Source organism: Sceloporus occidentalis, unplaced genomic scaffold (assembly GCF_023333645.1).
Source record: "Sceloporus occidentalis isolate IW3139 unplaced genomic scaffold, rSceOcc1.0.p SCAF_52, whole genome shotgun sequence".
In the NCBI taxonomy this organism is placed as follows: Eukaryota; Metazoa; Chordata; class Lepidosauria; order Squamata; family Phrynosomatidae; genus Sceloporus; species Sceloporus occidentalis.
In genome coordinates, this window is record NW_028317032.1 from 4,644,686 (window position 1) to 4,659,379 (window position 14,694).

At 39.6% G+C, this 14,694-nt stretch overlaps 1 protein-coding gene and 1 non-coding gene across 2 annotated transcripts in view; both read right to left on the minus strand.

Moving 5' to 3' along the window:
* LOC149288352 (protein GREB1-like) overlaps window positions 1-10,000 on the minus strand; it is a 31,519-nt gene extending 21,519 nt beyond the window's left edge. Inside the window, exons 1-5 of the mRNA XM_089491883.1 lie at window positions 9,844-10,000; window positions 6,597-6,710; window positions 5,885-6,061; window positions 1,383-1,559; window positions 362-493 (exon numbers count right to left, since the gene is read on the minus strand). Coding sequence (XP_089348009.1) covers window positions 362-493; window positions 1,383-1,559; window positions 5,885-6,061; window positions 6,597-6,710; window positions 9,844-10,000 — 757 coding nt within the window. The remainder of the gene's footprint in view (window positions 1-361; window positions 494-1,382; window positions 1,560-5,884; window positions 6,062-6,596; window positions 6,711-9,843) is intronic.
* On the minus strand, window positions 564-747 carry LOC149288353 (U2 spliceosomal RNA). The gene has a single exon (XR_016277416.1). It is a non-coding gene; the product is annotated as a U2 spliceosomal RNA (small nuclear RNA).
* Window positions 10,001-14,694: the final 4,694 nt, after the last annotated feature.

Here is a 14,694-nt window from a genome sequence, read left to right on the forward strand (position 1 = left end):
AGATGTTATTTAGGTGAGATAACTGACATTTACATATCATATCACTCTTATCATGCAGAATATATTTAATCTCTAGACGATGTGTTTTTATTGTTCATCCTATATTTAACCCTTTTAGTAAAAGGCAGATGATGCACCGTAAAATGAGTACAGACTACAGGGATAAAAAGCATTAAAAATAATAGTAAAAATAATAAAAACATAATGAAACCAGCAGAAATCTCTTTCTTAACATGATGCGCATCTAAATATAAGTGGAGTTTCATGCCGTGTATACAGTCTCTGTTTTCACTTTCCTCCAGTCTGCGTCACCATTTGTTATCACTGATTATTTGCAGGGCCGTAGAATCTTTTCTCTTACCTGTAAGCGGATTTCCACCAAACGCTTGCGGATTTGCTTCAGTGATCGGATCCATCGCCTTGGCCGTTACATCGTGAGTGCTGAGCCCAGTACTGGAGCACAAGCTGGAGGATGAGTGCCGGCTTCTCATCTCTTAAAGGAAACACAACTTGTTACTCACCTATAACACGATTTGTGCTCCATTATTGTGTGCGTAACTTTTTTTTTGTGCACCGGTCCTGGAGGTACTGCAATACCAGGTCAATGCGTGGAGTGGACAGAGCAAGCTCTTCTTCCATCTCCCTGTTCTAAAAATCCATTTAACATATGGTCCCCAGACGTATCAGATATTAAACTGATGAGAACAGATATTACACTTGATCTTAGCCAAAAGGCGGAGAAGCGATATGTGTACGATACTTTAACTAGCCAGCCGAATCATGTCATCTCATACTGCAACAATTATTACTGCTTAGAATTCCTTTATTCTGGGTTAGGATTCAACTCTAGATCAGGGGTCTCCAACCACCGGTCCGTGGCCATATATAGGCCATATATTTTTATTTAGCCGTGCTGTGGGCAAACAGAGACCTGGATCCTCCTCTCCGGTAGCCTTCCGCCGGGCCTTCTATGAAGGAGCGCCGGTGTTACATGACCTTCTGGTGTTCCACCGTAGAAGCCCCAGCAGCAGTGGAGGTTGTCTGAGCGCACAGACTTCCCCTGGCTGCCAGAGATGAGGATCCCCCTGCAGGGGGCCAGTATCCTCCTCTCTGGCAGCCGGGGAAGGTCTGCGCGATGCACACAGACAACTTCCGCTGCTGCCGGCACTTCCGCCGGGGCTTCTACGAAGAAGATGACTTTACAAAACAGCCCAAATAAGCCAATTACCCCAGATCATGTTCCCATGTGTGGGCAACACTAGGCAGATGGGACAGGCGCCTCCATTCCCAACTGCCCACTGGATAGGGAAGCTAACAGCTGATGGTTGGAACTGCTTTACACGCTAACACTAGTGTTCTGATCAGCATCTTCTCACCTGTGCCCTTCCAGGAGATGGGGGCTCCTTTCGCCAGACACCCCTGTGTGTTCCTCACAAGGTAATACTTCAGGTGCTTCTGCTTCTTTGGCTGGGTCGTCAACTTGAGATTAATGTGATTGGAAAATTCCGTGAAGTATCGGAAGCCTTTCTCTCCGCATCCAACACAGTTACCAGAGAAACCTTCCGACAAAGAACAAATAATACTTATGTGATTTTTAGTTTAACCTCACCTTATATGATCAGGTTATTGCAACGTAAGTCAATCATCATCATCAATGCAGTATTACTGCCAGCTATTGTAAAGGGACATTGAAACAGAATTTCATGGCAGACAACAACCGTCCGGCCTGTCTAGTCTGCCCATTTTTTCAAACCAAATCATGGTCTTGTCTTAGATTCAGGATCATCATATACTTATCCCATACATGTTTCAATGAGAGGCTGTTCCACTTATCTACTATTATATAATACCGTATTGGCTCGAATATAGGCCGCACTTTTTCCCCCCACTTTAAGTCTTTAAAGTGGGGGTGCGGCCTATATTCGGGGTCTAGCGCCCGACGCCCGGGATATACAGTCCCGGGCGCCGGGCAGGCAGCGGGGTTAGGATACAGATCCCCCTGCATCCTACTCTCTGATGTGCTCAGACAGCCTCCCCTGCCGGCACTTTCCACAGGGGGAGTGCCGGCACCGGAGATTGTCCAAGCGCATCGCGCAGACGTTCACCGGCAGCGACGATGCGCGTAAACAGCTTCCGCTGCTGGCACGTCTGCACGATGTGCTTTAACAATCTGCCTTGCCGGGAATTCCCATGGGGGGAGTCCCGGCATGGGAGATTTTTAAAGCACATCTTGCTTTGCTGGCAGCGGAGGTTGTTTCTGCTCGCATCGCCGCTGCCGGTGAACGTCTGCGTGAACAATCTTCCTTGCCGGTACTTCCCACGGCGGAAGTGCCGGCACCGGAAGTTGAATAAGTGTAGATGTCCCCCGCCGGCCCCGCAAGACCCCGTGGAGTCTGCACCGGTAAGTCTGGTGTGGGGGGAGACATCTTGGGGACAGAGTGGCAGCATATCTCGGGGGGGGTTAGAGTGGCAGCATATCTCGGGGGGTAGAGTGGCAGCATATCTCGGGGGGGTACATCTTCGGGACAGAGTGGCAGCATATCTGGGGGGGCAGAAACTTTTTTCATTAAAAAACTTTTAGGGTGCGGCCTATATGCGGGTGCGGCCTATATCCGAGCCAATACGGTATATTTTTATTTAAAAGGCTTATATTAAAGATATATATATTTATATATATATAAAACATTAATATTTATACAGTATGTATATATATATATATATATATATATATATATAGTAGGGAGGTTTAAAAAATAACACAGGGTGCCCTTTCCCGTTTTCACGGTATTTTAATAAGATTTCATTCATCCGGCAGCCTGTCTGGTTTCTATGGGTACGGGGAATCTTCTTATGAACTGGCCAAGGCAGGAGGTAGTCTATTACATCACAGGCTCTGGCATACAGGTTGCTAAAGGTCGCTGTGACTTTTGAGGTCAAGACAACTTGGCTGCATGAACAAAACACGTTCGTAATCAAGGTATTTGTCAGACATCTGCTTAACGTCCATGAAATTCGGCAGCAACACAAGAGGCTTTGATTGCATGATTTAAAAGAAAATCCCGCGTCATAAAAAAGCATGAAAGAGAAAAAACAGTGACATTAAATAGCAGCCTCGTCCCGTAACCCTACGAGTACCAGGGAGGAGAGCAGAGTATGCTGTACCTATAGGGTTACATACATAACGAAATATTTAAAAATGACGTCAAAACTGACAATATATACGGAACTGACAACAACACACAAGAGGACATAGTGGTAGAGATGGAGAAGAGCTTGCAATCTATTAGTAACTGTATGAATTAGACCCCTAGTAACGAATAATTCAGTCTAAAAAGATTTATATTATGTTTATATATTTGTTGCCAACTTTATTAGGGTGAGAAGCGCAGACAGTATTTTGTTTTTTGTATACATTGTACAGCCAACACACTGTATTTGCAGCATGCTCACACTGTTTGGTAGGCCTCATATTATACATTTGTATTATTTGAGCCTGAGACTAGCTTAGCGCACCGACATTTTTTCTTTTCCCTGTTTGCACATATTTGAGGTTGTTGGCTCCTCATTAGTCTGGTTGCAGCTTGCTGTCCAGGGGTTAAATGGGAGGAGGTTTAATTGCACCTCCCCCAACACATTAATTTGGTTTTGGTAGCAGTATAAACTGCTTTGTGTGCCCACTATGTAGGAGGTGAGAGTAGGTTCTCACCCTATTGAGAGTGTGCCTTGACGTGGCGGGTGAGCTTAATTATGCTTTGGCCAATTCATATAACCAAAACCTCTCATTTATATTATGTTTATATATTTGTTGCCAACTTTATTAGGGTGAGAAGCGCAGACAGTATTTTGTTTTTTGTAAAAAGATAAAGGAAGCGGAGAAATCTAGAATCTGAAGTCAGATAAGAACCATTCGGCCCGTCTAGTCTGCCATTAAAAAGCCCCCCCCCCGCATAAAGAATCCTTTTACCAGCCATATATACTATATATAAAAGTAAAAGCCAATGAGCCGCATCCATAATGTGTCCAATATCAATAAGGTGGTCTTTCCAAGCTGATCGTAACACACAAACTGAAACAAGGGGCGATATGCATCTTGCCACCAGCAAAAGTCAGGGGAGAGATAGCCTAATGGGGAGGAATAATCATGCAGATCCTAAGAAGATAAAGCTGACATACCTTTCCCCAAGCAGGGTCAGTTTTAATATGCAATTATTGTTTCATTTAATCTGGAAATACCATTATGTGGGTTCATTTAAATGGTAGGATTTGTGAAAACGTGACTTGATGGTGCGCTATAAATGAGTCGTTAGGTAAATTATAAAGCAAAACATTTTTTAAGGAATTAAAATCTGGAAGAATAACCAAACACGTGGATGTTTGGGGGCCAGAGCTTCCAGATACCCGCTTATCACACAGCATTGTTTAACCATTAGCCGGTATTGTCTGCTCAAAGGAAAGCAGGTTTATTGCAGGAAGCAGAGATGGGATAAAACTCCATGTAATACAAACCCCTTTCCACCAACTATGATTTATGGCTCTTTTGTGCTTTTGTCCGGAGTGCAATTAATCCCAAACACTTCCTCTGCACTAATTGTTTGTTCTTTCAAGTCTGAAACCAGCCTTGGAATGTGCTGTCCGTCTGTAGGAAGAAGCAGCTCTCCTCTCTGTAAGGTTATGTCTAATAAGACGGGGCAATTCCCTTTACAAATACCCAAGTCCTCCGCCAATGGTTGGGTTTTAGCCCTTTTCAGATTAGAATTTAGTTTGGGGCCACTTTACTATACAATGTGTAACATTTTACTCCCTTTGATGTCAAGAATCCAGCAGGAGACAGGAACATGACAAGAGAAGACCCAATGAGGTCAATACATCTACCCATTCCATACCTAAAAACCCCAAATTATATATTTCCTGCTCGTGTTGACCTTCTACTTATCCTATTGGTAGTACACAAATCCCTTCACCATTATCTCCTGTATAACTCCATAACTTGATCTAATATAAAAATAATAATAATATAGATCCTAACATTACTGATCTCTTAAGCCCAACTTTTATAAACTAAGACAATCAATAATTATTTTGGGTTCTCAATGGTGTTTAAAAGTACATGCCTACCCAAACTTATATAATGTAAATATAGCGCAGAACCCCTGACTGCTGAAAGACCAATATTAGGACGTACCTGTCTAAGCATTGCATAGTTACATAGTTACATTGCGTATGAATTAATGCGTATGAATTAAGGCGTGGAATGAAAGCCAGAGCAAATATTAACAAAAGATAAAGTGGTGGATAATACAAAGAAAACAAGTCCTCAGTTTAAATGCCCCAGTTTAAAGCCCTCGCATGTCGGCACAGCCTAAACAAAGAAATGGTGGCTTTAAGTATGTTATAAATCCCAGCTGATCCTAAAAGGTAAGCCTCGAAGGCTGAACCAGTTAGTAATTATTATTATATTTTATTTATCTATATTCTTATTTACGTGGCGCTTCTTACAGTCTGTACATTGTTTGGGTCTGACAAAACTAGAATTAACAAACTGAGACAAACCAATACATTAGGTAAAGAGGGCCCGGCTCATAAGCTTACAATCTAACATATTTTATATATATTGTGTGTACTATAAGGTATACCTTCTTAACATAAATTAATTAAATACTTTGAACGTCATTGTTATTGCAATCGCTTTCTCACCTGCTCTAAATTACCTACGGGCCTTCTACTCTAAATGGAGACCAGCTCCATCTCTTCCAAATTGCCTACCTGACTGTCAAAAACCTCTCCATCCTATCGCTCACCAATGTATTGGATTCTTCATGCCTGCAGTAATCTATCTGCCAGATCACATTTCCATCACAAGACAGGATTCCAAGTACAGACTTACCTAAAAGTGCATTGCGCCCGTTATCGTCCGGCAAAAATCTTTTATCGACGGCACAAACTAAAATTTGATCCGGTAAGCTGGGAGACTTCGCGCCGACCAATAAGAACCCGGGAGGCAATTCAAAGTGATCTGACGGCATCGAGGAAAGTCTCAAATCTTTACCAGCCTGGCAAAAACCTTAAACACAAAAAACAGAATACGGCAAAGTTACTTAAAATGTTTTTTGTAAAAATATTTTATTTGTATTTTCATTTGAGATACACAGTAGAAATCTTATTTAAAAATGAATATATAAAAAAAAAAAAAAAGAGAATTCTCAAATGCATGTATTAAAGAGTCTGGCCTAAACTATTTTTAACCCCTTAACAACAAAGTATTCCGCGTTCTACAAAGCATTGAAGAATGTGGAATACTTCTCCACATTTCTCACTTCCTGCGTAGCAAAACTGCTAAGATATGTAACAGGAAATGAAGAGTAGAAGGAAAAAATGGCTGCCCACGTTTAGTGCTTTGTGATATAAAGATATGAAAAATATTTCCCTTTAATATTTCAACTGAAGGGATTTTGCATTAAATGTTAGAATAACATCAAAACCACAAAGCATTGAGCCAATCAATTTCTTTTTTTTTGTTTTGTTTTTTTTCCAATAAATATTGTAGACTACAAAAATTTTTAGACGAGTTACAGATCCACTAACATAAAAGTTCTCACCATCAGTTGTACAACAACCTTCTGGAGGAGGCTTATTCTGGTATGATAGTGGTGGGCTATTCGACCCGGAGCCATCATCATCATCCTCGTCATCATCATTGTCCACTCGGCCACCTGCAGAAGAGCATACCACATGAAGGATCAACTGCAGACACAAACAAAAACCATAAAGCCATCAATCTGACATTATATGTACGCAATCTATACGTTATTGGAAAATGTTAAATGAAAGATAAGGCGACAGCAGCGAGGCCTTCATATAGCCGAGTATGTTCTGTGTTCAAGCAGATGCAAGGAAGCTGGTGTTAGTAACCCGTCTCGCTGGGTAGTGGGGGACATCAAAATATTACCGTATATAAGCTGAAAACACTAAATCTAAACAAAGAATTTGACGGCAGCTAAGAACCCTTTGGCCGTTGAGCCTGCTCCTGACTCGGACCTTAATCAGTCTTTGGTCTCGTCTTAGAGTCAGGGTAGCTTTACGCCCGTCCCATGTATGTTTAAGTTTTGTCATCGTGTAGGATGGATCTTTCTAAATATGATAACATTCCCAAAGTAATTATCAAGTAAATGATAGAACAGTCATAATATTGGTATTTAGGCTCTTAGCGTTATGTATTAGTAAATCATAATATTTATAATAAACATTAAAACATAGATCGGCTGCTAGAACCATCCATGGGTTTCTGCCCATCGTTCAATACAACTTAATAACTCTTAATGCAAATACACAATTCTATACCCTGCCCTGACAATGCCACTCTTCAAACTTTGGATCAGAATCACATTTTGTACATGCTGTGCGCAGGGCAGATCCAGCCTGATTCTTCTCTGTCTGGTAGTATCCTTTGACGTTGATCTCCAAACCTGGGGACTCTCAGGGTTAGACTTGAGTCTCAGGGTTTTTGCCCCAATCTCAGGGTGAAGGGGCAGATTCTCGGGGTCCACCGTCTGGAGCTGACTCCTTCCTATTTTACACGGCTGTGATCATATATAAGACAAGCAAGTGCCTGTGCTGCCAGTATGTTATGGTCAATATCCCTGCTTGAATGCAGGTGACTTAATTAAGTGTTTCTTTAAGTAATGACAAGTCAAAGTATTAGATCCATTATGTAAACACTTTTGGAGAGTTACTACATAGAATCTTCATGAAGGGCTATTAAAGGGTTAATATTTCAAGAGGCGAAGGGTCAGCTCATTTAGAAAGTTACCGGAGTGTGCTGATCTTTGACTCCAGGTTGCCCCTAATAAACCCTATTAGCCACCCCTTAAAGTTAACTCTAAAAACAAAAAGAGTGGCCCTCCAGACATAACAGTTTACACAGCATGACTCTCCGTTACACGGAAGCGGAGTCATGTGTGCAGGTTCCAATACACACAAAGAATGGGATCTGTCACTTTAACGAGTTTGCTTCTGAGACATCAGATACATAACGCCAATTTTTCTTAATGCCTCTTGCTTTCTGCAGCCTCTTTTCCTTTATTTATGTACCAAAACCCAGACTAACACCAGTTAACACGGAAACATAGAATTTCCCCATTATTCCTGACTTAAAAACTCAACCGTTAACCAGGCCTTGATCTTGTCTTAGATTCAGGATAGTTTTATGTCTATCCCATGTGTGTTTAAATTCCCTCACTGTATTCACCTCTACCACTTCTGCTGGGTGGCAGTTCCACTTATTGACCACCCCCCTCAATAAAGTAGCAATGCAGGTGGACGTATTATCTCTGTATGATCACAATAAATGATCACGCTCTGTTGGGCTCCCTGGTTTGTCAATGAATGCCAGACCCCTGGCAGTAAACTCCACTCACCCCGTGAAATTGCCCTCCTACACTTGTGAAAGAACACAGTTTGTTGCCGGCGCTCACATTTCCTTTTCTCTTTCCGCCTGCAGGAGTCCTGGTTTTACGGGCTCTAGCAGAAAGCGCTTTGTAGAAATGTGCTGAATGAAGGGAAGCGGCTGAAATGAGTATCGTGATGACATCAGCAGCTCTCGCTGTGTAAGCTCCGGGCTGTGAAAAGGAACGCTAATCCAACCTCAACTGTTACACACTTTTTGTGAAAGAATGAAGGCTTCTCCATGTGTTTTAAGGGCACAAAGAATTACTGGCCATGCTAGCAGCTCCAAGAAACTGGGAGAGTACATGGGAAATCAAACTTTATATGTTATAAATATGATTTTATATTATTATGATGATATGAGATTTAGATTATTATATATGATTTAATCATTCATCATTTGGTATATATTTAATTAACAGATTACAAAAATGGGATAAAAACATCAATAATTCCTTTTTTATTTTGATGCATTTTGTCAATGCCTCTTTACTATGTATATAATCTTTTATTTACATTATACATGCATATATAATGATATATAATATATTATTATATATAATAATATAATAAATATATTATTATATATAATTATAATAAATACTATATATATATATATGTATATATATATGTATATATATATATGTCATTTTGACAAAATAAGTTGACATTAAACTGAGTTTTAAATGAAGCAGCAGAGGAACAATCATCACTACAAATCCTATTTTGATTACAAACTATACAGCGCTACGGAATCTGCCGGCGCTACGTAAATATATGTAATGTCATTTATTTAAATAAATATCAGTTTAATCATTTCAGAAAGACAGGTTTAGGTTATCTGTACAACGACCGCAATGATTTTCACCCAAGTCACAAAATATGTTATTAGGGCTTTCAAGACATTCATCTTATTATCTGGAGATATTTAGATTTTCATACATTTCTAGATTTAAAATCTAATAATCCTGACAAGCGAAGACAAATGGTCAGATTTTTGGCTAAAGTTACTTTACTTGTTTTTCCGGATGTAAAGTCTTATCTTAGGTTCAGGACAGCTCTATGCCTATCCCATACATGTTTTAATTCCCTTACTGTATTAGGCTCTGCCACTTCTGCTGGGAGGCTGTTCCACTTATCTATCACCCTCTCTGTAATTTAAGCAGATGGACATATTTTACAATGTTCTGGAATCCTGTGCTAATTAAGAGCTAATATGGATATATGATATAAGAAACTACAGAGACATCAGAGCAGGTAGTGTATAAAACAACATTTCCATTGTAAATATCTGTGAAAAAAATACAGTTTCCTCTTTCTAGCGTTTAACAAAATCCAATCCATCTCACTGCTAGTAATTCTTTCCAACTCAAAATCTAAATCATTCCAAAGAGCCCTTACCATCCAGAGAGGACAGCTGCTGTTCTGCTTCTAAGTAAAGCTGGGAGAAGATGGGTCTGGGGATGAGGGTGTTAGATCTCAGAGATGCTTCGATAGAATTGTGGAGGACTTCTTCAAAACGGGTTGTCTTCAGTTGGCCAGCGTAAGAATTTCCCATTTTCCATAGGACTTAAACAAAAAAAATAGATTTCCATTAGAAAGTAAAAAACGATCTTACTGGTTCCATTTAAAGAACAAAAGAAGGATTTGTGCCCCAAACATTGTTCAATATTCTTAAGATCACCCGTATGTCCTAGACCTACGGAGACGCCGAGGTTCTGAAAAGCTTTGAGGCTCAGGGAGAACACTAAACCGAAAGCCTTCAATGAAGCAGAATGTTCCTCCTCCTTTAACGTGTGATCTGTCCCTGCTGCTGGTATATTGCAGGAAACAATTCCACTAGCAGACAAGAGAGACCTCAGTCTGTCACCTTATAAAGGATGTTAGCAGGTCTGTGATGTCCCAAGACCCCTATGGTTTCCAAGTACAATACATTCCGTCTGGAAGCCCGTTCTGTTTGTGCTTTGAAAACAAGGAACAAACATTGAGCATGGAAAGACTTGCATGGCTGCTCTAACTCACTATGGATCGACGTACCCAATGTGATTGAACCAAAATAATTCACAGAGAGTGCAATCATCGTTGGCTGGACATAGTGTGCTGCTTGAAAAACAGCAATTTTTTTCTCCTTTCGCTCTTTTTTGTAAAATGTCTCCATAGAATCGACCGAAAAGAGCAATTAATCTTCAAACTCATACGCAAAAGGACTATCCTATATTTCGCAAATTTCAACTTTGACCGCCACAAGGTTTAGAAAGCAGAGCCAACTGAAAGATTATAGAGAAGCTATTCTGTAATGAAACCACAATTTACTCCATTATTAAAAATGACATACAATTTGTGAATGAAAAGAAAAAAACACACAATTAATATGTTGTGTATATAATATATGAATATATATAAAATAAGATAAATTAGTAAACTGGAAGAATTTTATCTTAGTAAAGTCACATAGAAATATTTGGGTTTTTAGTTTATTTTTTATAGTGTATTAGATTTGGGAAATATTTTTAAATAAAAGTTATTTTAACACATAACAGATATACCACGTGTGTCTTTGTACTTTGATGTCGAGGAATATGGATGGTGAAAAAGATTTTGTGACTCCCAATTTCTAGCCCCTTGGGAGGACAGGGTCAGCCGCCAGTCACCCACTTAACCTGTGATTAATTTATTGCTCTCCCTCTCTCTCTCTCTATATATATATATATATGTATATATATATCGCCATCATATTCTGCAGCGCTGTACCATGGGATGTACGAGTTACTCATTAGTTAAACACTTTTTTCCTCTGAATGACAATCTGTGAAGCCAAATATCATTTAAACCCAAACCCCAGTGACGTGCAGCGGGACCATCATTTTAGCCGGTTCAGTACCCGACACCTGGTAGTCCTAATCACCCGGCCCCAGATGTGGACCCCTCTGAGAAGGAACACATTGGTCTGATTCTCTTCTTGGTCTGTTAGACCTGGCATTCACTGAGCAGGAGTTGGATCTCCATAGGGACGTCAGGCAGTAGAATGTACTGTACTATTTTTACCAGATGAAGAACACTCAGTTTGTTTCATTTATGTCTGAATATGTTCTGGAGGGAAACGAAATAACAACTATTATGTCTACAGTAGCCAAACACACTTGATACAGAGATAATAACTGTGCTGGGGATTCATCACTGTCATTTTCCCCATCGCGGTCCTTCTAAAATTAACTATCTAAGAGAGAAACGCCGAAGCCAGATACATAACGAGAATTTAAATCCTGAAGGGGAACTTCCACCAAGACGTAGCTGCTCATAGGGGCCAATGGAGCCCTTGGTGGACACCGGGCAGATATACAGACTTTTTTACTAGGCAGATAGTTTGTCAAATGCCACCGATGGCTGTCTGAAGGACATTCCTTAAATGAGTAACGCAGGTCAACCATGAATCAGAGACGCTGCCTGGGAGGTAGATATTTACCTTAATGGCTCTAGATCACAGCAGACCATCAGATAACACAGCTAAAGTAACATAAATCTCTCGACGGATAACAGTTACATGGACTTAAGGCAGCTGGCTGCATGAAGACATCTCCAGCTAAAAACTTATAGAAAAGCATCGGAAATCTGATCTAGTTTTTATTAAAATAATACTATGTTTTGATGTAAGTAGGGATAGGATTACTCTTATCTCGTCTGCCGGAAGTCTACTCCATGCATGTATAACAATTCCACCATGATATATAAATATACATATATACCCCATTGTACAGCACTACGGAATATGATGGTGCTATATAAAACAATGAATAATAATAATAATATATATATATATTGTTTATTTTGTTGAATATTTTATTGAGTTCAAACCATTAATATTTAGTATACACCAGAGTTAAGTCTCATAAGCTCATTCAGGTTTTATTATGACTTTAAACGGGACATATTACGCATGTATAGGGAAATATATTAAAGTTGAGACATCTCAAATAAATGCAGGTAGGTGATACCAACACTAATATTTTTGTCATGGGAGCCAGATTACGCGGGAGAGGGGGGGTTATATCTTCTAACAGCCTCTATCAATGTTGTAGTGTTAAAGACATTATAAAAATGCAAAAAAAACCTGAATCTTGTAATACCTTTTTTATTGGACTAACAGTATTTAAAATAATAGATATAATATATATTTAAAATAATAGGTATAATAATAATATAATAATAATATAAAATAATATTATTTTAAATAAGTGAGGTTCATCAGTAATTTAACTTTAAAGTTTTTTGTTCGACTAAAGATAAAAAAAATATGTATTCAGGCCATAATATGCACCTTATAGCAGAGAGGTCCCTTTAAATTTACTTGATGTCCCCCTTGCAAATGCATGGTGAGATTCTCCAGAGCCCCTCATATGCTTTTTTGCCTCTTTCTTTTAGCTCCCCTAGCTAATTTCTGTGCAGGAAATGTGTTCGGCCCAATGCATGGTACACTTACAGCCAGTGAGATCCAGCGCTGGCTCAGTGAGTGTCCTGGCGGGGGTCTAATGAGACCCCCTGTCCTCATGCGCATTAAGTTCTCCCGCTCATTACAGTGGGAGCACTCTCATGCCACTGAATCATTGCATATGTTTAAAAGGCTATATGGGAAGGTGGGTGTCCCTTTAATCAAACCCACCTTAGCTGCAGTGAATTTGCTTTTTATGTCTCTCTACAAATAAAGGAAAAAGGAAACGTTACCACTAGGTGGACACATATTTCCATAGCACCGGGCATTGGAATTAAACATACACTTTATGGGCAGGGGAACAAACGTAATGAAACTAATACATCTTTTACAACAGAGAATAATGAATATGTAAATTACTATTAACCATTTCAGTGCCTATAAGGAAAGTTGTGCATTAATTTACCTCTACAGACAAGCAAGGATTATATAATAATTTAGTAGGCACTGTGCATTTTATCCTCTCTCCTATCTCTCTCTCTCACACACTGACACCCTCCTCTCTCCAACTCCCCTTCCCATCTCTCCAGTCACCATCATCTCTGCAGCTGCACAGAGAGATCAGAGGAGATGAGACAACGACGGAGGAGATGAGTGAGCAGGTGGGGGGGGATACAAGACAGGGGGAGAGTGCAAGGCAACAGACAGGACTGGAGGAGAGGGAAGGGAGCATAGAACAAGAGATGAGACCTATTTTTGGGGAACAAATAGTTTCGTCTGAAAGAAAAGTCCAGGAAAAGAAAATTAGTTGTCCGTGGATTAATGAGCAAAAAACAAAACATAAATATGTGTCCAAATAGATTTGGGACTCAAGCACAAGTTTAATAGTTAACAGTGAAAATCCAAAAAGATACTTAGTATATATTGGAGTTAACAAGTTCCTAAAATATATAACAATTAGAAAATCATCTTCTCTAACGTCCACTTATCATTCATGGTGTTATTCTTCTGCTGAAATTACCTTCTCTATGCAGTCCGTTAATGCTAATAAACAGATGTATAATTAATTAACAGAATAAACTTACCATAAGGTAATACCAACCGGAAAAACAGCCAGTCCCTATATAAAAAACCCGGCAACCGAACCCCAAGCCAACGACTACACCTCTGCAAACAGGTGTACAGACTGGACAGGGAGATCTACATATTCATCTACTAGCCTTTTGCATATTAGTATTTTCCTGACTCTGTGTCATTCTAACCCTTTGCTCCTGTCTATCCAGTATGTTTTCCAGAACAGGTTTTATTTGGCCTGTCTTACTTTATTTTCTATTTTTCTGCTCCATTGACCTCTCATCTCCTATAGCTGCCCTCTTAACCCCTTAAGGACAATGGGAGGTCCCTAAACCCATTGAAAACAATGCATTTTGAGGCCGTACATGTACGGGCTTTGTCATTAAGGGGTTAATGCCCTCCTGTCCACTCCAACAGTATACCTTTTTAATGTATGGACTGTAAGAAGTTATGCGTACATTATTGGCATTATATACATAAAATATAATAATAATAATAGTAATAATAATATACACTGACACAATCAGTTTATACAGACACAGACTTAAAATCACCCTTAAAAACTCTTCTCTCGTACTCTGTTTTATTCTGCCTCCTGCTTCCCTGTAGCTCCCATTGGACAAACCATTTCATTCATGTCCTTTACAGTTTGATAGATTGTTATCTCGCAAGAGAAGGAACCTCTTCTCTTTCGGTACCAGTTTGTCTTACTGTGTGTTAATGTTATTGTCATTTCAGATTGCCTGTTAAAT